The sequence below is a fragment of the Canis lupus genome, chromosome 29, assembly GCF_011100685.1.
Source record: "Canis lupus familiaris isolate Mischka breed German Shepherd chromosome 29, alternate assembly UU_Cfam_GSD_1.0, whole genome shotgun sequence".
NCBI classification, from domain to species: Eukaryota; Metazoa; Chordata; class Mammalia; order Carnivora; family Canidae; genus Canis; species Canis lupus.
The window spans coordinates 42,384,556-42,409,309 of record NC_049250.1 but is presented as its reverse complement, the minus strand read 5'-3'; the positions used below and the strand labels follow the sequence as shown (position 1 = coordinate 42,409,309).

The 24,754-nt window shown below is 40.9% G+C and overlaps 1 protein-coding gene across 5 annotated transcripts in view; it reads right to left on the bottom strand.

Annotated features, from left to right (window-relative positions):
• Positions 1-8,467: 8,467 nt before the first annotated feature.
• The window catches only part of MTDH (metadherin), a 56,716-nt gene continuing 40,429 nt past the window's right edge, over positions 8,468-24,754 (bottom strand). For all 5 annotated transcript variants that reach the window (XM_038579834.1, XM_038579835.1, XM_038579837.1 and 2 more), the window contains 5 exons: positions 24,130-24,254; positions 18,399-18,506; positions 15,042-15,182; positions 12,249-12,405; positions 8,468-11,565 (listed from right to left, as the gene is read on the bottom strand). In XM_038579834.1, the coding sequence (XP_038435762.1) occupies positions 11,495-11,565; positions 12,249-12,405; positions 15,042-15,182; positions 18,399-18,506; positions 24,130-24,254 (602 nt within the window). In that variant the 3' untranslated portion in view covers positions 8,468-11,494. The remainder of the gene's footprint in view (positions 11,566-12,248; positions 12,406-15,041; positions 15,183-18,398; positions 18,507-24,129; positions 24,255-24,754) is intronic.

The following is a 24,754-nucleotide window of genomic DNA, read 5'->3' as shown; positions in this document are numbered from 1 at the left end:
CCCCGGGCAACCACCGTCCCGCCCTTGTTTCTATGAGTTCCTGCAGGTGGGTTCAGGCGTGTTCGGGCTTCTCTGCGGGGCAGCACTGAAGCCAACAGCGCATGCACTTACCCCGAGAGGCACCTGCGTTGCTGAGCGTACCTCCTGTGCGCGCATTACCCGGACGCACTGGCCTCGCCGCAGCTCCCCGTGGGTGCGTTGGAGAGGATGCTCAGGACCTAACATTCACTTCAGTTATTCTGACTCGGTCGAACTCAGGTGATAAACCCAACCAACCGTCCGCGAGGGCATTTATGGTCTGTTAGGCATCAGCAGAATCTCATATGCAAATCAGAGCTTACCTTGGTCTAAAGCCTTACCTTGACCTAATTTACCTTAAAAAGACACATGATTTTCAGCAGAACTTGAAGTTGTTTTCGAAGAGGTCTTTATCTTGAAAGCTTTGCTTTTTGGAAATGTAAAATGGTACATCCACTTTGGAAAAAGAGTTTAGCAGTTTCTTAGTAAAACTAAGTAAGTCGTGAGCATACAATGTAGTGATTTCCTTCCAGCCGTTGTCACAGAGGGACAGAAACATGCGTCCACACAGGAAGGTGGACACAAATGCTCACTCACAGGAGCCGCAACCTGGAGAGCAAGCCCACTGCCCCTCGGCGGACGAACAGTTCAGCGGCCTTGGTGCGTGCGATCCCCGGGATGCTAGGCAGCAACAACAGTGGCAGGAAAAGGAATGAACTTTCGATACAAGAACTTGATTGATCTCAAGGGGATTATGCTCAGTGGAGAAGGCCATGCCTCGAAGGTACATACCATGTGATTCCGTTTATATAACATTTTTAAAAAAGATTTTATTTATTTATTCCTGAGAGACAGAGAGAGAGAGAGAGAGAGAGAGAGGGAGAGAGAAGCAGAGACACAGGCAGAGGGAGAAGCAGGCTCCATGCGGGGAGACGTGGGACTCGATCCCGGGATCCCAGGATCATGACCTGAGCTGAAGGCAGATGCTCAAGCACTGAGTCCCCCAGATGTCCCTATGCAATATTTTTGGAATGACAACATTATAAAGAACAGAGCACATGTTGCCATGGGGGGGCAGGGCTGGTGCCAGGAGGGCATGTGTGGTTATACAGGGCAGCGCAGGGGCCCCGTGGTGAAGGGCTGTTGCGCGCCTTCACTGCTGCTCGCTGCATGAACCTACGTGTGATAAAGTTGCACAGTAATAACCACACACAGAGGAGGGCACCTGACTCCAAGGGAATCTGAATAGTGTGGTGGATCGTATCAACATCTGTTTGCAGCTTGCAATATTGTTATCACAGTTTTGCAGGATGCTGTCTTTGAGGGAAACTGGATAAAGGGTTCTGTGTTATTTCTTACGACTGCCTGTGAACCTGGTCTGGAATGGAGTGAGTACCCTGTGAACAGGCCAGGGCCGTGAAGAGGACGCTCCGTGGCGCGTGTTAGCGATGAAGACTAAGGAGATAAGGGAAAGATTACAGGAGATGCCATTGAACTGATCTTGAAGTGATTGCCTCTGGCTCTTTAAATACAACAGAGCACAACACACCACAACACGATACGACACAATATACCATGACACGACACAACTCAACACAACACGACACGACATGACACATGATACAACACAACACAACACACCATGACACGACACAGGAGGACACAATATAAAACGACACGACATGACACGATATGACATGACACAAGACATGACATGATACGACACGACAGGACAAGACACGACACAGCATGACACAACACGAAACAATATGACAGGACACAACACGACACAAGACATGACATGACACAACACGATATGATACAAGATACGACATATGACATGACACAACACATGACACAACACATGATACGACACGACACGACACGACATGATATAAGACAATACGATAGAACTGAATTAGAAATTTAGTTCCTCACTTGCAATGGCCACATGCTAGGTCCCCGCTAACCCCGCGTGCCAGCGGCCACACAGATATAGGACATTTCTGTCACCGAGAAGGTTGTGCCGGCCTGGAAGGTGGCTCCGTGGGGATGGGGAAGACCACTCGGGGAGGAGGCAGCAAGGACCGCCGGGAGGGCCTGAGGACAGGCCAGCCGTGGGCGACACCACGGGGAAGGGAATTGGGAGAGTCTGAGGTTCAGGGGTTGGACCGCAGCACCTTTCTTTTCGTGGTTGAACGAATAGTCCCCGGTGACCCCGGGAGATCGGTGGGCAGGGGTTTCCTTCGCCTGCCCTCCAGCTGCCAGCGGGCTCTGCCCCAGGGCGTCCCGGGCCCTGGGCCGTTCCCAGTCTCACCAATACAAGCAAATGCATTAGGAATGGGGGACACACTTGGCGCTTTTGGCATCGTCCCCTGGAACCCAGCGCTTCTGGTGGTGGCCTCCTGGGGGCCAGCCTGTCACCTCCTCCAGCTCCTCCTCCCTTCGAAAATAGCAGCCGGATGGATGGGCTGGGGGTGACAGTGCTGTGTTCAAGTCACCATCTTGTGGTGGCTTCAGATTCCTCCTGAAGGTTGTCTTGTCTCTTTTCTTTCTTTTCTTTCTTTTCGTGGCTGTTGTAGTGGAGTGGAGGGGGGAGGGGGGGGTGAGGGGAGGGGAGTTGAGGGGCGGGAGCGGGTGTGGGAGGGGGGGGGCGGGGAGGTGGGTTGTGTCGGGTTGGTGAGGTGTTTCTTAGTGGGGGGCTGTTTTGGATGTTATCTTTCTTTTTTTTCTTTCGTGGCTTTCTGTTTATATTTTCTTTTTTTTTCGTTCTTTCTTTCTTTCTTTTCTTTTTTTTCTTCTTTTCTCTTTCTTTTCTTTTCCTCTTTTCCTTTCCTTTTCTTTTTTACTTTTTTCTTTTCTTTTTTAAAGGACTATTTATTTGAGAGAGAGCAAGAGAGCATGTGCGTGCACGTGAGCACAAACAAGAGGAGGGGCAAAGGGAGAGGGAGGACCGACCCCCACATCGAGTAGAGAGCTCGATGCCGGGCTGGATGCAGGGGCTCCTTCCCAGGACCCGGGACCATGACCAAAGGCAGATGCTTAACTGACTGAGCCACCCAGGGGCCTCTCCTCCTGGAAGTCTTTAAACCTGCCCCAAGGTGGGCAGCGGCAGGCAGCCGGGGCCGGAGGACCGGAGGTCAGTCAGGAGCACTTGCTGGCAAAACTGCTTGGAGTCAAGGATGCCCTCGGTACCTGCCAGCCCCATTGTCTTCTTTAGCTGTCACGTTGAATGTGACAGCCCATCTGCCACTTCCGGCCTTACCGCCGGTTGCTCCGATCTGCGTTAAGGCCCAGCCAAGGGAGCAGCATGGCCCATATTGGAGCTTAGAGTCTCAGCCAAAGTGTGTCTTTGGCTTTTCTTTCCTGCAGCATCCTCGGTTCCATTTCCCTTTGCTTCCTGCCTCAAAGGACCCATAAGATGCCCCCCTTCTAACAAGATGAGAAGACACTGTCTTGGTCCCATTCTGCAGCTCTCAGAACACTTCTGATGTCTCGTATCCCCAAAATCAATACTTATCAATACTTTGAGTTGATGGATTTGCTCATGTGATGCTATCTGTAATTTCTTTTAAAAGATGTTGAAAAGCCTTTACCTGTATCCACATTATATAGGAATTGGTCCATGTTTTCTTTAGTACTTGAACAGTTTGGTTTCTTATGTTTGGGTTACTGGTCCACTGGGGTTTATTCTGTGCCTGGGGTTTGGTTTGTCTATTTGTGTGTCGGTATCACAAATACAGACGTCTTGGCGTCTGTTACAGTACCTGGGAGGGCTAGTTTCTCTTCCTACTCTTCTTTTTCAGTGTTTTCTTATTCTTTTTTTTTTCATGCAAAATATTTTTTCATGCAAAATATTTATTTTTTGCATGAACTTCAGTATCAACTTGTCCAGCTTGTTAGGGTCACCTATAATTTTTAACTTTAAAAATGGCACCTGATTGCTCTCCTAAAGGGCTCTAGTAATATATGCTGCTAGTTGCAGTAAATGAAAACGCTATCTTCTCTGTATCCCCATTAGCAATTGGCTCTTTTTAATTCTTGCCAGTCCAATAGTTACAAAGTGAGACAGTCATTCTTACTTTAAATTTTCCTGGCATGCATTTTTGAATACGTTTGATTTTAATTTTGTATTTGCTTACTCATGAATTATATACTTATTCTTCCCCTTTGCTGCTGTTTCTTTTTTTCCTCTTTTGTCAACTGTTTTTATGTTTTATAGGTATGAGTTCATAATCTGTAAATTTTACTGCACATTTTAAAACTCCATCTGACTAGTCACTTTGTATATGCTATCTTTTACCATACAAAATTTTCTAATTTTTACATGGTTAGCCACATAGTACAGCCATTGAGCTTTGATAAAGGTACAAAAGCAATTCAGTGGAAGGATAGTCTTTTCAATAATTACTGCTGGAGCAACTGGAAATCCATAGGCAAATAAAATAATAAAATAAAAGGCACTGAGTGAATATATATGGAATTGTTGAATCACTATATTGTACACTTGAAACTAATATAACACTATAGATTAACTACACTGGGATTTAAAAAATTTCACATATTCTACAATGATTACTCAGAGTGAATTACAGATTTGAATGTAAAACATATAACTAAAAATTTTAGAAGAAAACAGGAGTCTTCAGTAGCTAGAGCTAGGCAAAGAGTTCTTAGACGTGACCCCAGAGACATGGCCCATGAAAGTCAATAAATTGGACTACATCAAAATTTAAAATGCCCACTCTTCTGTAAACAGCCCTATTAAGAAAATGAAATGACAAGCAATAGATTGCAAAAAAATATTTGCAAATCATGTACCCGGCAAAGGATTTTTCTTCTGGAAAATATGAAGGACTCTCAAAATTCGGTAGTCAAAACACACCACTGAACCAGAAAATGAGCAAAACATCAACAGACATTTCACCAAAGAAGATGCATGGGTGGCAAATGAGCAAGTGAAGAGACTATGAGCCATCAGGGAAGTGCACGTGACAACCACGCGTAGACGTGGACTTGCTGCTGCTCTCCCGGCGCTCCAGGCTTCTCCTCTTGTTCACAATTACCCGCTTACTTGTCCTCAAGGTTGGGAAGACGAGGAGCTGATTTGTCGTGGTGCTTTGTGATTTGCATCCCTGCCCCCTACGCGGAGCCTTGAACCTTGGAGGTGCTCAGACCCGGGGAGGAAAGCGCTGCTTGTTGACGGCTAACCTAGGAACACAGGCGACCCGTGTCGACACCAGGCGGTTAAGCACACCTTCTTTATAAAATGGGCGACACATTTGGCAAGGGTCCGTTGATTTATCTGCTCATCGAAAAGATGTTTTTTGAGCAGTTGAGGCTTGTAGTTCTAGGGGCCAAAGTGAGCTACACAGACACGGTGTCTACTCAGTGCTGTGTCTACAACAAATAAATCCCTGCTGGCAGATCTGAGCCTTGCTGGGCTCACCTTTTCTCCTTCAGGTGTGTTTAGTGTTATCCTTTTCATTTCTCAGGTTATTTTCTGTCCTTAAAGACTTTAGTTTTCATTTAGTCTTGTATCTTTCTTGAAATATTTATTTCTTCATACGATGCTTCTAGTTGTAATATAATTGGATTTTTCCCCATTTTTTTCTAGATTCTGATTCTAGTTCAGAAAACTCTATTAGTTTTTGTATGTCTGCTGCTTGAGTATATTCTCTTCCTAGAGATCATAGCTTTTTATTAAAAATCTCTTGAGCTTGGGACGCCTGGGTGGCTCAGCGGTTGAAGGTCTGCTCTCAGCTCAGGGTGTGACCCTTGGGGTCCTGGGATCAAGTCCCACGTTGGGGTCCCTGCACGGAGCCTGCTTCTCCCTCTGCCTGTGTCTCTTGTGAATAAATAAAATCTTAAAAAAAAAAAATCTCTTGAGCTCTGTAGGTGTACAATCAGGAAAAAATAAGTTCTCTTATGACGTTAAGCCAATTTTAAAATTTTATTATCTGTTAATATCACTCCAAAGCAATCTAGGCTAGCAGGTAACTCTGCTTTGCTCTGATTTCAATTGAGAGGACTTCAGCATTTCCCCTATTTTAAATTTTTTTGTTTAAATCTAAATTGGGAATGGCTATTGGATTTTATAAAATGTTTCTTCAGCACGGTCATGATCATAGGCCTCTTCTGCTTTAAGTTTGTGCTGACATAGGTTTTTTTTTTTTTTTTAAATTTTATTTATTTATGATAGGCACACAGTGAGAGAGAGAGAGGCAGAGACACAGGCAGAGGGAGAAGCAGGCTCCATGCACCGGGAGCCCGACGTGGGATTCGATCCCGGGTCTCCAGGATCGCGCCCTGGGACAAAGGCAGGCGCTAAACCGCTGCACCACCCAGGGATCCCCTGTGCTGACATAGGTTAATAGGTATCGGCCCACACTTGTATCTTTGTTTCACTGTTGATAAATTACCAGGTTTTGTTGGCTAATCTCAGAAATGCCCCCAGGCTTTTGGCATTTGGGTGTCCCCCTTTCTACTTCTGGCACTAAGGCAGGTTTTCTTCCGTCGCGCATTATTATGATCATTTTGATTTTGATGAGAAATGGGAATAGCTGTTAATTTCTCCAGGTGATCCTATATTTTAAAATTATTATATAGTTTCAAAGAGAAAGAAATCATTCATAATTACACTCTCTTTAAAAGTTACTCACAGCTCCTGCTGTTTGGCCACAAACCCCCTTGTTTGTCCGTCTGCAACCCCTCAACAAACTTGACAAGGAATCCTTGCCCTCAGCAGGCCACTTGCTGCTCTTCTGAATCCTGGGGCTGGGGGCGGGGATTCCCATAGGGCCTCACTACCCTCCTTCCTCACGGGAAGGCTGCCCTGTGCACTACACAGCTCTGGGGGCACCATTCACTCTCAGCCGTTGTGCCTACGTAAATTTATTACAATTTCCCAGCGGATGGCAGAGGACTGGCCCGAAGGGGGCGCCAGGAAGGCCAGGACTCCCTTCCGAGACTGGCTAAGTTACCTGGAACCCGCAGCTAGTTTGGGGCAGGGAAAAAGACCCGTGCAAGCCTGGGGGCCTGAGAGCAGCGGTCTTCATCCACGCCTTTCCCCCTTGATCCTGTTAGTGAACAACAGTGGAAGTCAGGCTCACCCCCAACATCCCCTTGGCTGATAATGTTCTATTTCTTAAGCAGAATGGTGGTTTCAGAGGCGTTCACTTTATTATGCTTTATAGTTTATGTACATGTTACATATATTCGTTCTGAATGCTTTGATACAATAAATAAAGGAAAGCACACATATACAAATAAGAATATCATTCTCATGGGGAAGATTTTGAATCTGCTGAAATTTTTCTCCAATTAGCCTTGTCACCAATCTCAGTAATGTAACTATTATGAGTTAGCAAGCATGTCACAATGCACCCCATCTTGATGCTAGAGTTAGAAATTATTCTTCCGTTAAAGCATTTAGAAAAAACAGTGATGTATTTTATTTTTAATTACTTTATACACCAGGGTAATTTTTCTATTGACACTTGTTATAGTTGCAACATAGGCATGATAGCAGGCTGCTCAGTCTCTCTCAGCCTGTCTTTGCAATTTAAAGCAGTCGAGTGGCAGGAATTTCTTACAGAAAGCTATTACATAGAAGTTTGAACATTACTAGCTACTACTCTTGAGTGGTACCCAAGAGATTTCAAAATTTTAGTTGGAAAAACTAAAACCCAACCTTAAAAGTGATGCTTGGGTGCAGGACAAACGCAGTGCACGTCCAGCCCCGTGACGGCGACTGCTAGCTGTGCTTCCTCAGTTATGAATCCTGAAATGTTAATTGGCCCGTGACAGCCGGAATAAAGACGATTATTTCCTGTTCTCTTTGTAGCTAGTGGGATCAAGTTTGAGTTGATGAGCCTATGTGGTGCTAACTTGTAAGAAGTGTTCCTAAAGGAAGAGGGCAGAAATGCTGACAGGTTTCTAGCTGTGCAGCTGCCTGCAACTTTGATGCGGAAGCCACATACTGAGTAATGGGGGGGGGACCAATGTCGAGGGAACCTGGGTTCCCGACCCCGCAGCGCTACAGCAGCCGTGGACTGCCTTCCGGACTTTTACACGCACAAGAAACAAAGTTCTATCTTGTTTAAGTCACTATTGTTTGGGGACATAGCCAAAAGTAATAAATAGTGCCAGATTTGAGTCTCAGTTCCTTAACTTAAAAACCCGATGCAAGTCATATACTGAACCTGGTGGCAGTTACAGCTACTGCTAAGATGGAAGCAGTTTCCCATAGAGAACATCATGTGTCCCAACGGCTATTTTACAGGGTGCTTAACTCCAAACATTTGACTTCCCACTAGTAAAGCCTCCAAGTGCACCCAGGCTTTTCGAAAGAAGCATCAAGAACATCAAAAAGTAATTGCCCTTAGGCTAGCTGCTTCGGATGCAAAATGACTGAAATCCCTTCCCATAAGAGAACTGTAACGAGCAATTAAACAAAAAAATGGTTTGTTTTATTTACAAAACTCAATGCATTTTACAAATAACATATTTGCATTCCCTAAGCCTTTTGGAAAGTAATTCCAGTTTGTGCAATGAGTTCACAGAAGAAAGTCTTAAGACATCTCTTAGACATCTTAAACCTAATTAATTCTCAATTTTGAAAGATATTTCACACTATGTTAATAGAGGACTGTTTTTAAATTCAGAAAACTAAACTCTGTAGTTAAATGTTGCCTTTCCATTATCTTTAACCCAAATACAAACTGGATTAGCCTGTGAAATAATTCCGTTAGATCTGGATAAATTATTTCCACTGCCCCCCACCCCCCTTCCCATGCATGCACAAAGTAAACATGGTAAATTACATTAATGACATTTTATTTCACTTTTTTTTTTTTTTTAATTTTTTTTTTTTTTTTTTTACTCTCTCAACTATTGTTTTTGCTCAATCTGGGGTACAGATAGGTAGGATTCCAGTCTGGGGAAATCCCAAGCCCCTCTACAGAATAGGGAACGACGGGTCAGGGTCGGGGGGATCTCTACATAGGAGGCCTCGTTTGCAAATCAGAACAAGGTTTCCCTTCAGGTCTCAGGACACCTAAAGGGATCAGCTACCACCCTCCTAACAGTCTGGGAAGCATCTAATCCAAGCCTCCAAAAGACAACAGGCTCCTCTCTTTCTCCTCCTCCCTGAATCACTACCTTCATTTTAGTTCCTTCTGAGGTTGATGATGGAGAACAGTTCCTGTGTTCACATTCCAGAAACTGGCAGTGCCATACAAAAATCTTCTGGAACAGGTAAAGAGCAACAAACAATGATACTTTAATTGTGCAAGAGTTTTCATCTCATGCATATGAAAGAAAATAATACTTTTATCACTCGTAGCTGCCATCTCTCAAAAACATAAAATCCACGTCCTGGCTCTTGAGCTGGAGAGGAGAGACAGAGGCATCTCCACTCCAGGTCCACCCGTTTAGCAATGCACTTCTTCATCTCCACACTAGATCTCTCCTCGAAAGACAGTGTCTCTCACGCCCGCTGTCGGTGGCTGTATGGGAGACGCTAAGCTGGAGAAATAAAGTCCAACACCTGACACGGCCAACAAAATCCTAAGCTAAAGAAATGGTGAGGTAGAGTTGAGAGAGTTCAATTTTCTGAGCATAGATCTTTTGGCACATTCTAAAAACTTATACAGACTCCTCAAATCCTCCTCTGGGACACCTTTACAAAGTGCTGGCAACTTAGGAACCCTCGGATCTATTTAAGAAACATCTATGCAAAGCTAACAGAAGAAAGTCATCTGAAGAAATGAATTCCTGGCAGGTGAGCTTATTTTACCCCAATATTGAAGCAAATAAAAACAATGCTATCCATTTGCTGAATTTATTTAAAGAAATCAATTTAGAAATATCATAGAATGAAACGAGACTTCTGACATGTAAACACACTGCCGTATTCCTGAAACAGATGTTAACACCTGATAGAAGCTAATAATCCTCGGCAGGAAAGCTGTCCGTTAGTAAGGCCGGTCTTCAGCAGTTACTAAAACCATTTTGCTTCTTCAGCTTTCCTGGTGTGACAATGCAATACTATCAAACCACAATCAGATATAATAAAGGACAAGATTGGATGGACAGGTCAGTACCATTGGTTACAGCTGTTAAACAGTTTCATTCTTGGCGCCACGTAAAAACAAGCCAATCACATCAAATAAATCATGGCTTTTTTTTTCTTTATCACAATTCACTAAGTGATGTTAATTATGGTCCTTGTCAAACACGTTTGGTAAAGGCTATTTACAGTGTACATGGCTGAGCATGCACTATTTATAGTTACAAAGATACCTGCCAGTTTATTACAATAGAATTACACAGTGCCTGAAAATGGTGAAACATCTCACACGTCATTTAAATCAATAGTCTCAAGCAGAAAACGTTCCTTATTTGACCACGATTGCAATAATTACATGAAAATTCTTATAAAAACACGAATCCCCCTCAAGAAATTGATGCATATTCTACGCACTATAGGTTAAGGCAGTAAAAAAATGTATTCCTGATAACTGGAGGTCTTGACAATGTCAATTAAAGCTGTCTGACTCTAGTTTTTCATTCTCCATCACATACTCAAAGTTCTGTCTGTATGACTAATTTGTGAGATTTCATTTTTAAAGTTGAAGTATTAGCAATGCAGAAGAGTCGATGCTGGAAAAAAGAAACTGCTAGGGGAAAGGAAAAATGTTAACGTGGATTTTGCCTGAAAGTTTTCAAATTCTAAACAAGAGCATTATTTGTGAGTCTGAACCTTACAAGTATAAAACAAATACATATAGTTTACCTTTCTTAATTTAAAATATACTGAACTTTGAACAATTCAAGTAATGTAAGACTATCAAAAATAACTTCGTAAGCCATACAAGCCATCAACTGCATGTTCAATGTTTTAATTAAGAACTTTTTAAAAACTGTAAACTAAACCAGGAGTTTAGTTAACAAATGATAAATGACCTTTATTTGCACTTGTGATTCCTTTAATACAAACGGCTACCAACATAGATGTAGGAGATGGCAGATTATGCATTTGATCAAAGCACTTGGATTTAAGCATAAACAGCCTCAGATGGTCTAAGCTCCGTGCAGAAGACTGCCCACTTGCAGACAGCCCCCTCTCCTCAGAACCCTGGATTCCTCAGCTGCAGAGGCGACAGGGACAAGCTGTTGTAAACAGGGCACTGCTGTAAAACCAGGATATATTCTTAAATTAAGATCATTCTTGTTCAGTTGAAAAGACTCTCCCCACGTGTCTTCCAGCACTGGAGTATATTCTGCTGACCTCTTGATTTCATAAATTAACTTTCCTTTGATTCCATTTTTACGGTGGTTGTGTTCACAGTTTTGTTTTAAAAATTGGTTTAAATTTATATAAAACTCTGTACATGTTCACAAATTATTGCATAAACAGCATAATCTTCCAGACAGTGTTTGCAAACACATGTCCAATTCAGGAAAAATATATTCACGTTTCCCGTCTGGCTTTTTTCTTCTTTTTTATTTGTTTGGGAGATTCCCAGTTAGTTTCAGACTTGGCTAAAGGGGGGGAAAAAAAAAGAAAAAGAAAAAGAAAAAGAAAAAAAAAGAAAGAAAAAACAGGAGTAAATACTCCAATGTCTCAAAAATACAAAAGTAGCATTAATGAAAACATGTTTTGAAATCCACTAATAATGCTTCAACCTTTAAGTTTTCAAGTTTCAGTGACAAGTTTTTAGATTATTCTATGGCTGCCTTCCTCTTTTCCTTTGAATCCCAATGTATTACTTAGTTTAATCACATGGAGGATATTTCACTGATTCTGATCTAGAAAACCCATCATTTAATATGGCTCAATCTAAGTAATAAAAGTGATAATGGGCAAAATGGACCCTGAAGGTAGCTGAAGGGACAAAAGGAGGGAAAAGGGGGCAAAGAACAATTCATAGTCCCAAGAACATGTGCACGGAAAACAAGCGGGACCAGACAGACGGACAGGCAAGCATCGAGTCCTCCGCTGTCACCGGCCACCCCTCTTGCTTGGAGTGGTGTCAGCCCACTGGCCCTCAGAGCTGAGGTCCACAAGGTTCCAAGGAGTCTAGCCTTTGCAAAGGAAGGGAGGGTTGCCCTACTAATCCATCAGACTTCTAAGATCAGAAGTCTACTATTTCAGACTTCTAAGATATTAACACTTATAAAGTGTATGAGAACATAGAAAAAAATAAAAAATGAGGATTACTTACTCTGTGAAGGAGGCACACTATTTTGCTTAGTATTGGACTTGGATTTATCTGTCTCTTGTAATATCGGTGGCACTTGGGAAGAGCTCTTGTCAGAATCACTTTTTGATAAAATAACGGATGGCTCGGTAGAAATAGCAGGTGGAAGAGTCTTGATAGGCTATTTTGGAATAAAATTATTTTAGGTTCTTTTATAAAAAGTTTCAGATAAAATTAAGTATCAGAGTAATACCAAGAGGCTGTTTAGGAATACGTAAATACACCAAGACGGTTTCCAAATAATTATCGGCAGAAACACAACTCATGCCTGCCCTCTAGCAGCATAACCAAGTAAATCTTTACCTACAATATCCATCAATAAAGGTCAAGAAAAAAAATGGATGAAAAGTATTAAAATTACAAGATGTTTACTGAAGCTCAAATAAGAGCGAATAATTCCATTTCCATGAGCTTTTATGTTCTTCTTTTGCATTACAAATATATTTTATAAGTTCTAGTGATTCAATGTTCTGTCCACTTTTCACCATCTCTCAATTCCTCAAAACTTTTTCAAATGAAAGACAAGAAGAAAATGGCTAATTTCTGAACTTCCAGTGGGTGACATTCCCTCCTCTGTTTCTTGAGAGGTAACTCAAACAGGGCAGCAAGCACTTCCGTTTCCTACCCACGGAAAAAGATGGCATCAGACAAAAGCAGACTGTAGCTACTAGTCCTATCCATTAAAGGAAGCAATAATCCAAATTTTCCAGTTCTATCCAGTCTGGTAGTGAAATTGTAAGGCTGAGGGCCTAGACTCAGACCTTGCCTCTCCTCTCCAACCTGGGAGCAGAAAGGGGGCAAGTCAACTGATTTGCCTAAGTGAGGCCTAACTGAATGGGTGGTTAGGAGAGGTAAGGATGGAAGCTCCAGTATTTGGAGTGCCCTGAGGCTGTACCAGAGGAGGAGGAGATCCATTCATCCTTTGGTGTTACTTATCAACATGATGTGAATACGGGAACAGGGCAGGTGACATCTCTCCTGCCCCTAGTTCTTCCAGGCTCTGTGGATGTTAAGAAAGCTCAACTGAGGGGCGCCTGGGAGGGGCACCTGGGCTACGTAGTTGGTTAAGCATCCGACTCTTGGCTTCAGCTCAGGTCATGGATTTGTGATTGTGGAATTGAGCCCCACATCAGGCTCTGTGCTCAGTGCACAGTCTGCTTCAGATTCTCTTTCCCTCTCATTCACTCACTCAAATAATTAATTAATTAAAATTTTAAAAAAGCTCAAAGGAAAAGGAAACCGGAGGAAGCTCTGTACATGCAGGTAATTACTTGGATTCCCTCCTATTTCACATATGCATTTGTCTTGCTCAGTTCAGCTTTCTTAATGTTCTCTATATTTACTTCATACTCAAAAGTTTTAGTATTTATTTCCAGTATTCTCCTCTCTATTGTCTCACTTAATTTATGTTAAATCCCAGAAGAACAGAAATAGTTTACCAGATGGCTTCTGAAAATGACTTCCTAATAAGTAAAACATCAAAATGTCAAATGACCCTTTGCAGCCCTACTATTAAATCTATGCTTGTACGGAGATCACATCCTTTCATCTCAAAAGGGAATTTTTCTCTTAGGGAATTAAAAGCATCAAATCCCAATAGGAAGTATTTAAGATTTTATTTTAGCACAAGACCATTACCAATTACTTCTTTTAGTGGTAACTCGGATTCTTTTCTTTTTTTTATTTTATTTTATTTTAAAATACTTTATTTTTAAGTGAGCTCTAATTCCAGTACGGGACTTCAAGTCACAACCCCAAGATCAAGAGCATATGCTTCACTGACTGGGTCAGCCGGGTGCCCCAGTAACTCAGGTTCCTATCTGAAGCTGTTTCATTAAATATGTATGCTCCACAAAGGCAGAGATGTTTTTTATCTGCTTTGCTCTTGGATATATTCTTAGAACCTCAAATAGTGGGTGGCGTGTAGTAGGTTCTCAATACATTTTTTTGAATGAGCACATAAACGAGCCATGCAACTCTAGTAGGATTTCATATATTTCTATATAATTTGCCTTTCTAGAAATCAGATTTTTAAAAACTATGACTTCTTGTGTCACTGGCCTAGACTTTTAAAATGGTCCCTTCTGACATATTAAAATTTTCTACTGAATGGCACATATTTCAAGAACCTGTCACAAGGGGGCCTGGGCGGCTCGGCTCAGTGGCTGAGAGTCTTGCCTCTGGCTCGGGTCATGATCCTGGGTGCTGGGATCAAGCTCCACACATTGGGCTCCCAGCTCAGTGAGGAGCCTGCTTTTTCCTCTGCCTGCTGTTCCCCATGCTTGTGCTCTTTCTCAAATAAATAAATTGTTTAAAAGAAAAAAGGAAAAAAAAAAAAAAAAAAAAAAACGGTCACCAAATTTTAAACAAATGTTACATTTTGAGAAGTTGGACCAGAGTCCTATTATATACTGTGTGCCTGCTTTTAGCAAGATGCAACCAGTTTCATTTCCTCTAAGCAATCTATCCTCTGTATGTTTAGATATTTAATAGGAGAAAATACATTCTTGTGATCCTGGTTTCACCACAGATAGTTATGCAGCTTGGGACAAGGTATTCAACTTCCCCAACTTCATTTATATAATAGATCTTACCTCTCTTGTGGGGCTGTGATGAGGGCTAAATTATTTAGTGTATTTAAAATGCTCAGCACTTTAGTGATTAGTGATGCTTAGCACTTAGTGCTTCAATAAAATACAAGTTATGGCACAATTCTTAAGTCATCAAAATTTTATTACTTAAATATCAAAAAATTACCTGGCTATTTTTGATGAGTGCTTCAGCTGGATCACTAGTGCTTATGGTCTTCAAAGAAAAAGCTTTTTCCTGCTTTGGACGGACTTTAGAGGTATTCACTGGAAGCTCTTCTCTAATCTCTTTTTCTAATTCTTCTGTGTCCTACAGAGAAAAGTAGTCTATTAGATGATACAAATCACTCTTTTTTTACTAATTAAAAATCTATTTGGCTTGTAATATCCAAAAGATAGTCCAAGAAAGTAATTTAACTTCAATAACTGTCCAAATAGCTTAGCAGAGCATATAAAAACAAGCATTCAAAGATTGAAAATACACAAGTTCATCTGGAACAACAGTGATCACTCCTGCTATCCCCAGGGACTTCAATCAATTGGGAATTAAAAACCAATACACTCCCATCCCCAAATGCAAACCATTCTAATTTACTAAACCAACTCAAACAAAATAAACTGTTTTTTTTTTCTTTTAAACAAAGTACACAGTGAATTAGGTGATACTTAAACCAAGACTTTAGAAATAACATTTCACTTAATGAATTGTTCAATGAACAAAATATTTGTACATATGCACATTCTGTAGATAACTGAGGCTGACATAGCAGAAAGGACATTGCGGTTTTGGCCTCCTGCAGTCTAGCTGCATATGGTCAAGGACAAATCATTTCATTCCCTGAACCTCAGTTTTCTCAACTATAAAATACAATGTGCCTAGATAATTTCTAAGGTCCTATCTAAGCTGTAACATTTCCATTCTTAGGCCTGCAGACTTTAAAAAGGAGTTCCAACAAAGTAATTCTTTTTTTTAAAATTTAATTTAATTTAATTTATGATAGTCACGGAGAGAGAGAGAGAGAGAGAGAGAGAGACAGGCAGAGGGAGAAGCAGGCTCCATGCACTGGGAGCCCGACGTGGGATTCGATCCCGGGTCTCCAAGATCGCGCCCTGGGCCAAAGGCAGGCGCCAAACTGCTGTGCCACCCAGGGATCCCCAACAAGGTAATTCTAAAGCACATTACATGCTTGGGTGTGTGAAATAAATATGAACGAGAATATATCGAACAGGACTATCACTGTTAATTGTATTGTTTTTTTAGTGTACACGTACATACAAACAACTGGCCAGGATTATCTTGAAAGTTTTCTGCCAATACTGGTAATTCATAAAACTTGTTCAGGATGGTAGTGGGTTTAGACAGCAAAACAAATTTTGTTGTGATTTTAAGTTAAATGAATAGCTTTGGAAGTATGTATGTAAGATTTGCAATCTGTACAAAATTAATGTGAACACATCAGTTAGTTCTATCCTAAGCTATACTCTTTTCTTTTTAAAAAAATATTTTATTTTGACAGAGAGAGAGAGAGCATGAGCAGGGGAAGCAAGCAGCAGGCAGAAGGAGAGGGAGTAGCAGGCTCCCCGCAGGGCAAGGAGCCCGACATGGGGCTCGATCCCAGGACCCTGGGATCATGACCTGAGCTGAAGGCAGACGTTTAACCAACTGGGCCACGCAGGTGCCCCTCTAAGCTGTACTCTAACAGTAAAGACGCCCACCAACCACGTACACACAAGTAAAATGGACAAATTCCCAAATGTATTATAGGTAGATTACTATGTTCTATATACTTGGCACAGAATTTCATGATGTCTCATTTAATTTTCAAAGCAACCTATGCAGTTAAGTCACTTTTGCAAAGTAAAACAAAAACTACTAGTTTAGTAAATGGCAAAACTGAAATTTGAATACAGATCTGACTCTAAATCCTGTATACTTACTCCTTGTGATTTATTTAAAAGATTTATTGACCTTGGGGTGGAGGGAGGGAGGGAGGGGAAGAGGGAGACAGTCTCAAGCAGACTCAGCGCACAGTGTGGAACCCCATGTGGGGCTCCATCTCACGACCCTGAGGTCATGACTCAAGCTGAAACCATGAATCGGACACCTAACCGACTGTGACACACACCTAGGTGTCCCATACTCACTATTATTTTTAAAAACAGATCAAAGGAGTATCAGAATACCAAAAGAACTTTCACAAGTTAACGACCTCTGCCAGTAAGTTGAACTTTACAGATTACATCTACTGCACAAAATTTCTTCTAAAAGGAACTCATCTAATTCACAAACCAGAAAATCACAAAAGTCCAGGAAAGTCTGGCTTAAAAGAGTTCAGACAGTATTATCAAGCTGTCAATAACATTTTTCATTAGCTCACTCAGCTAACAAGAGAAGCACCTCTATTACATAGTTTTAGTTTTTCATATCCATTGATCTCAGTTGCGTTAACCTTAATACCCAACCACTACTTGTGAGAAAAAACTAATACTGAAAATGGATTGGTGTCATTTATGATGGGCTGTGCTTCCCTTAACAAAAATGAATGCAACGCATATTTCCTTTAAAAAAGCCTTATGCAGCAACTTTTCCCAAAGAAAACAATAAACAGGAAAATTATTATGTGGGCTATCCTCTATAGAAACTCTGGCTATGTCCTACATTTATTTACTAACTTATTTTTTAAAAGATTTTATTTAGTTGACAGGGAGGGGAGAGCACAAGCAGGGAGGGGGCGGGGGAGATGCAGGCTCCCTGCTGAGCAAGAAGCCGCACATGGGCCGACTGCAGAACCGTGAAATGACCTGAGCTGAAGGCAGACACTCAAAGGACTGAGACACCCAGGTGCCCCTATCTCCTACATTTAGAGGAATAAGAACAACTAGCCGCATGTTGTAAGTAAGGAGTAAGATTTCCGTAATTTGTAATGTAATGGTTATAGAAACCCATGCATACTTCTAGTAATCTAGTATGTTTGAAATTAAAATAGCTTTGCTTTCACCCATATTATAATCTAAAAATTTTCCTAATAGGAGAGACCATGAAAAAAGAAGGAAAATGTAGGAATGACATAAACAAAGCTCCTGTCAGAAGCCAAACAAGCAGAAAATACTAAGTGAAACAGAGCAAACTCAGAGTGGATGACACTTCACTCATGATGCACACGGTTGTTCTAATTGAACTAAACTTCTAACTTGCTAATAAATTCCAGTTATTCAAAAGACATTCTGTGAGAAACACTGTTATCGCCTTTTCCATTTCACCTTAATATAAACCAAAATGTATCTTATTTTATTTTTAGTAACTTTTGGTTTTACATCTTTGGTTATGATTTTTTTAGAACAACAGTTTTTATTACAGTAGGATATAGAAGATCTTTAAAACATTCTGTGACTTTTCCAATACAAGTAAACCTGCTATCTCCTATTATGTCTTTTATTTCTACATATTCTTAGTATCTGCATATTAGCCTTTCACATTTCAGCAGTAGGTGCTTAATGAATGACGTCTGTTGTTCTGATACCCTACCTGTGCAGGAGAGTTATCTTCACTTTGCTTCTTCTTTTTCTTTTTTTTCTTTTTAGATTTTCCAGTTGGAAGAGCTCCCTCTCCCTTTTCTTTATCATCATCTGAAACCTGATGTTAAAAGCAAAATATTAAAGTGAACCAATTGGTTAAGTTTTCATTATTCAGGAATTATGGAATAATTTCATTCATTAGGCTCGGTCTTTATCTTCTAAATGCTAAGAATTAGTAATGAGTAATGAAATATATCTAAAATTACACATTAAAAAAGAACAAGTACATGGAATTTCCTTCTCCTATGTCTATGACAGACCACTTTTTCTTCTTTTTTTTTTTTTTAAAAGATTTTATTAATTTACTCATGAGAGACATAGAGAGAGAGGCAGAGGCAGAGGCAGAGGAATAAGCAGGCTCCACGCAGGGAGCCCAACGCGGGACTCAATCCCGGGACTCTGGGATCACGCCCCGAGCCCAAGGCAGACGCCTAACCACTGAGCTACCCAGGCGTCTCTCTTTTTTTTACATCTTTCATCCCCTCCACGATAAATTACTAGAGCTGTGCAAACCTTGGTTTTTAAAAACTCACTGGTTAGGTCATTCTGTTTTATTTTCATAGTTTAAATGCAGAACTATGTGCAGTAAAACAGAATCCTACCCTGTTAAAGAGAATGACAAGCTACTGAATGGGAGAAAATATTTGCAAACCATATATTCAACAAAGGACTTATGTATCTAAGACTATATAAAGAACACTCAAAATTCAATAGTAAACAATCCAATTAGAAAATGTGCAAGATATGAACAGATATTTCACGAAAGAGGACAGACAGATGGCAAAGCACATGCAGAGATAGATGTTCAATATCATTCATCATTAGGGAAATGCAATTAAAATCACAATGAGTTCACTAGACACTTATCTGCATCTAAAATAAAAAATAGTGACAAGCAAGAGCTGGCAAGGATTCAGAGAAATACGATCATTTATTTATTGTAAGTGGGAATGGGAAGTGATACAGCCACTCTGAAAAATAGTTTGACAGTTTCTTAATATGCTAAATATGTAACTATTTACAACCCAAGGATTATACTCCTAGGCATTTATCCCACAAAAATACTTATGTTCGCACAAAAACTTGTACACAAATGTATATGGCAGCTTTATTCATGGCAGCCCCAAGCTAAAAACAATCCTGATGTCCTTCACCAGGAGAATGGTTTAACAATCTGAAGCAGATCCACACTGTGACTACTCAAAAGTAAAAAAGAGCCAACTAATGAATGCATACAACGACCTGGATGAGTCTCTAGAGAATTATGCTGAGTGAAAAAAAAAAAAAAAAAAAAAACAGTATGAAAAGGTTACATGCTGTATTATTCGATTCATAGAAAATTCTTGAAATGACAGAATTATAGAGATGGAAACAGACTACTGGTTGCCAGGCATTACCATGGGGCTGGTGACAGGAGGAAGAGTGGCCGTAACAAAGGGCAACATGAGGGATTCTTGCAGGATGGGAATGTCTTCTATATCTTGATGCAGTAATGGCAACTCCCTAGTTGTGATACTGTACTGCAGTTTTTCAAGATGTTACCACTGGGGGACACTGGGTGAAGAGTCCAGGGATCTCTCTGTATCATTTCTCACAAATGCTTTTCACTCTACAGTTATCTCAAGATAAAAGGCTTAATTTAAAAAACAGAGTGAGACGGAATGTCACTGAAAATAACATCCCATATGACAAAAATAGTGACTTAGGACTTAAATTAATATTCATAGTATCCCTTCACACAAAGCATATTGTTGACTTTTCTATGACAAAGTGCTTTTTGTTTCTCCATGATAGGCAAGATTCCTACTCTACCCTTATAGGAAGAGATGATGGGGTAACTACTACTTCTCTGCTCAGCAGAACAGTCATTAGGATGATTCTGGAGGTCTCACGAACCACCAACTAGTTCACAGAAATTACTAGTAGATGGAAAAAACAAAATCCTACACAAACTTAGCTAAGAGATGTCCGGTACAAATTGGATGCCAGTTGTGGAGAAACTTCCACAGAAGTTTTTTTTAAAAGATTTTTTTTAAAGATTTCATTTCTTTATTCAGAGAGACACAGAGAGAGAAGCAGGCTCCATGCAGGGAGCCCAATGTGGGACTCGATCCCAGGACCCCGGGGTCATAAGCTGAGCTGAAGGCAGATGCTCAACCACTGAGCCAGTCAGGTGCCCCTCCACTGAAGTTTTCACATAAGCTCATAATGACTGAAATACGTGGAAAAAAAAAAAAATGCATCCTATGGGGGATATTCAGGTCACAAGGACTCTGGTCATTCTGCTTCTCAGCCAATTATAATCCAATCATAAGAGAAATTTCCTCATGGCAAAACACTATTTTTTGTTCATGGGGAAAAGGCTGAAATCAATTCCATAACATCTTTTAACTCATATCAAATTGACATTTTGCCAAATTTATTTTAGATCATTAAATGTAAAAGACATTACTCATAAAATTCCTTTACACCCCCCCTTCCCAGTCCACACCACCTTCCCTAGGGGTAAACCACTAATTACCAAGAACTTTTTTGTCTATCCAACTAAGTTTTTTAAATAAATTCTGGGGTGTCCACGCATATAAAATTTACATAAATGGTATCATACTGTATCTTTCTGCAAACCTGTCCATCATTCAGCATGTTTCTGAGTCTATTCATGTTGATATCAATGTAACTTATTTCATAAATTTCTAACTTCTAACATGTGATTGTACAAACCCATCACATTTTACTTCTCCATTCCTCCAAGGTGTCCCATTTTTTCTAAGAAAAATGAAAGACAATCTTGGAGTATACTCAGAACACGAACTGCTGTACGTGACAGTCTTTACTCCATTCAGTGGTTCTACTGTCTAATTCTGATCATCAGGCACCAGGAAGTTTCAGGTAGAGAAACAGATTTTTGGTTGCACATTCATTAAACATTCAACAAATACCAGAATGATTACTGTGTGTTACGGGACTGTACCAGGAAGCTTTTCTATCCTAACAGGGTTTATTTTTAGAGCAATTTTAGGTTCACAGCAAAGCTGAGCAGGAGGCAGAGATGTCCATGTGCTCCCCACCCCTGCCATGCTCCCTCCCCAGAGTGGTACAGGTGTTACAACTGATGAGCCTACACGGACACAGGATTATCACCCAAAGCCCCTACAGTTTACCTTAGGGTCGTACATTCTACAGCTTTGGAACAAAATGTATAATGACATCCATTCACCATGCTACAGTGTCTATATAGTTTTACTGCTCTAAAACGCCCTACGCTCTGCCCATTTATCCCTCTCTCTTCCTAACCCCTCAACCTTCGTATCACCTATTAACTGTCCCCCTCTACATTTATTTACACCTTTAGTATAAGTCCCATGGCCACCTATTCCTTTCTCTGGTCTCTATAGATCGGAGGTAATACCATCCTAACTGGATCAAAGGCCAGCCGACAATCCACTCACGCCTAAGGCTCCCCCACCTCTACTGTCAGGATCTTACTCTATGAGCCAAATCTCTCATTTATGTCTAACTTTTACTTGATTCTAGATCCCTTTTCTCTGTGTCTACAGATACATTAAATCACGGGTTGACGAACTCCAAACCTGCCCTGATGCCAGTTTTTGTAAAGAAGGTTCACTTCCTTACTGCTGATGGTTGCTTTTGCACTACCGTATGGAACTTTAAAGTTTACCCTGGGCTAAAGTCTCTATAGCAAAACTCAAACAACCCTCAACAAAACCCTTCCTGATACTACCACCTCACCTTCATTTCCATCCAAACTTAGTTAAAAGAAAAAAAACAAAACTTCTCAACCTACAGCAACATGGTTTTGAGTCTAGGATCTCTAACAAAGCTACTCTTAATCAGCAGAGCGCAAGCAGCACGCTTCTGTCACCCAGCGCTCTCTTCCTTCAGTCTTTCGTGGGCTTTCGTTTCCTCCTTAAAAGCTGGTGGTTTCCCAGATTCCATGTTCATTCCACTGCTCTTTTCAACTCTAGATTTTTCCTACATATTTCACCTACTCTCAAGGTGCTGAACCACCGTATACTAGGAACTTCCAAACAGATCTTTCTCCCTAAGCTTTAACCTGGCACAAAACCAACTTTTCTCAGGCATTTAACATATTCCAGATGGAGCCAATCATCCTTCCCCCAATTAACTAGCCTTTGGTCCTACATTTTCTCTGTTGGGAGCACCACTTCTACCTTCCCCAGTAACCCAAGCAAAAATCCTGGAAGTCATTTTGATGACTCTTCCTCCATTCAACTCTAACCACATGCTCTGTTGATTTTATTTCAACGTATTTTTCAAGTCTATTCAGTATTCCACCTACCATTCTTAGGAGTGACTGTCCTGGACTACTAAGCAACCTCTAACCTGGTCTTCCCGCCTCTATTCACATGTGCCTCTGCTCCTTTTCCTACCTACGTGGGCTGCCGGTGTAGCCCACGTCGAAAAAAACATTTTAGCTTAAAATCCTTCCATTACTTATTGGATAAAATCCAGGTTTTAAATACGTCATTCAAGAACCGCTAGCATCTGATCTCTGCCTCCTTCTCTAGTTTAATTTCTAACTGCTTTTTGCTCTACGTGCTGCCTCTATCTCTAGGATGCCTTTGCTAAAACTCCTAAGTGCTTCCCTAATACCTAATACAAACTGTAACCTTACTTTTATCTGCTGACATGCTGGTCCCCTTCCTCTCCTAACCAGACTGTAGGCTCCTTGAAGGCAGTAACTGTGTCTTATTTATCTTCTCCACTAATACCTGATTCATGGCAGATGTTCAATTAGTATTTGTTGAATACCAGTGGCTCTACTACCTTCAGAGCCTCTTTGGCTTTTCACCCTTATTCCTACAACTAGTCAAGTTTTGATCAGTAGCTTTAGGTCTCTGGTAAACACCACTTCCATTTATTTTTCGAAGCTATCAATTTAGTTCATTATCTCCTACCTGATTCATGTAATTGCCTCTTTACGACTTATCCCAAAATAGCTTCTGAAGCTTCTTGTTTTTCCACTGTATCCAGCCCAAATGTTCCTAATCCTATGAGGATTAGGTTATCCTTTGTTTAAAAGCTGTCATCAGGTTATCACTTACAGAATTTCATGAAAATGTGGCAAGGTACACATCATTCCTTTATTTACTGCATGCCAAGCATGCTGTTAGAGCTACAGACATAAACACTTCATAGTCCCTTTCTTTAAGGAATACAGCCTAATAGGGTAAGATCCTATCATCAACGGACTCCACACATGTGTACTATTTACCTCTCCACTAAACATTACCTATTTTCCTGCATCGATGTCTTTTTCATGGTGTTCTCAGTCTTGTCTGTTGCTATGAAGCCTTCCTTAATCTATCATTGGCAACTGATCTATTCTTTGCTAAACACACTCAGAGTTGATACATCACAACTATTATAATAATTCTCTTAAGAGGAAAGGAACTGTATTTCCTGATCAGTGCCTAATAATGCTTTCGACATATCTGAATCCTCAATAACTTTTGGAAAGAATAAACAGTGATATAGAGAAGGCATGCAGGCATAAGGACTGAAGCAAACAGGGTCAGAGTGGCTCAGAAGCAATTCTACCACGGGATACATTTATAATAGAGAACGTAACCCCTAATAATTCTAATGTAGTTGGGGTGCACAGAGAAACAGACATACCCGCCAATGCCTTTACTCACTTTTTGATCATCAGGAATTGGTTCCTGGGACTTTAGCAGTGAAGCTCTTTCTTCATCTACCCAATTTCCCCACTCTTCTGCTGGTGCATTCCAATCAGAGCTGGGATCAGCAGAAGACAGACCATCTAAAATTTAACAGTGTGAATTAGGTATCTATCATTTCTGCCAAAAGCTAAGATGCAAAAACTACAATTCCTTCTGTTGAACTAAGCTGCAATTTTAAACTATTGCTCTTCCTTCTTTTTCCCAAGCACATTTTAAGAGCTAGAAGAAAACCCAAAAACATGATGGTAAAAAAACCCGCTGCTCCACTTCTGCTAGGCACCTCATATGGCTGAGTAAATGGAATTTCTAAAAAAACTCCCGGAAACTTAAGAATTACCCATTTAACTCCCTAATTCCTTGGTGACCAACCTCCCGACTCAGCTCTTTGTACTGTTTATATGTCTAACTTGGTCAGGGACCTGCTCCTTTTTTTCCCTTGGTCATTCCATTTTTGTACTTGACTTTAGTTCCTAGAATTAGTTGAGCTTATTATACTCCCCCCCCCCCCCGCCACAACCCCCCGCCTGTCCCTCTACCCTCCTTAGGAGCTCCTCAAGGTTAGGGTCTTCCAATCCAAGTC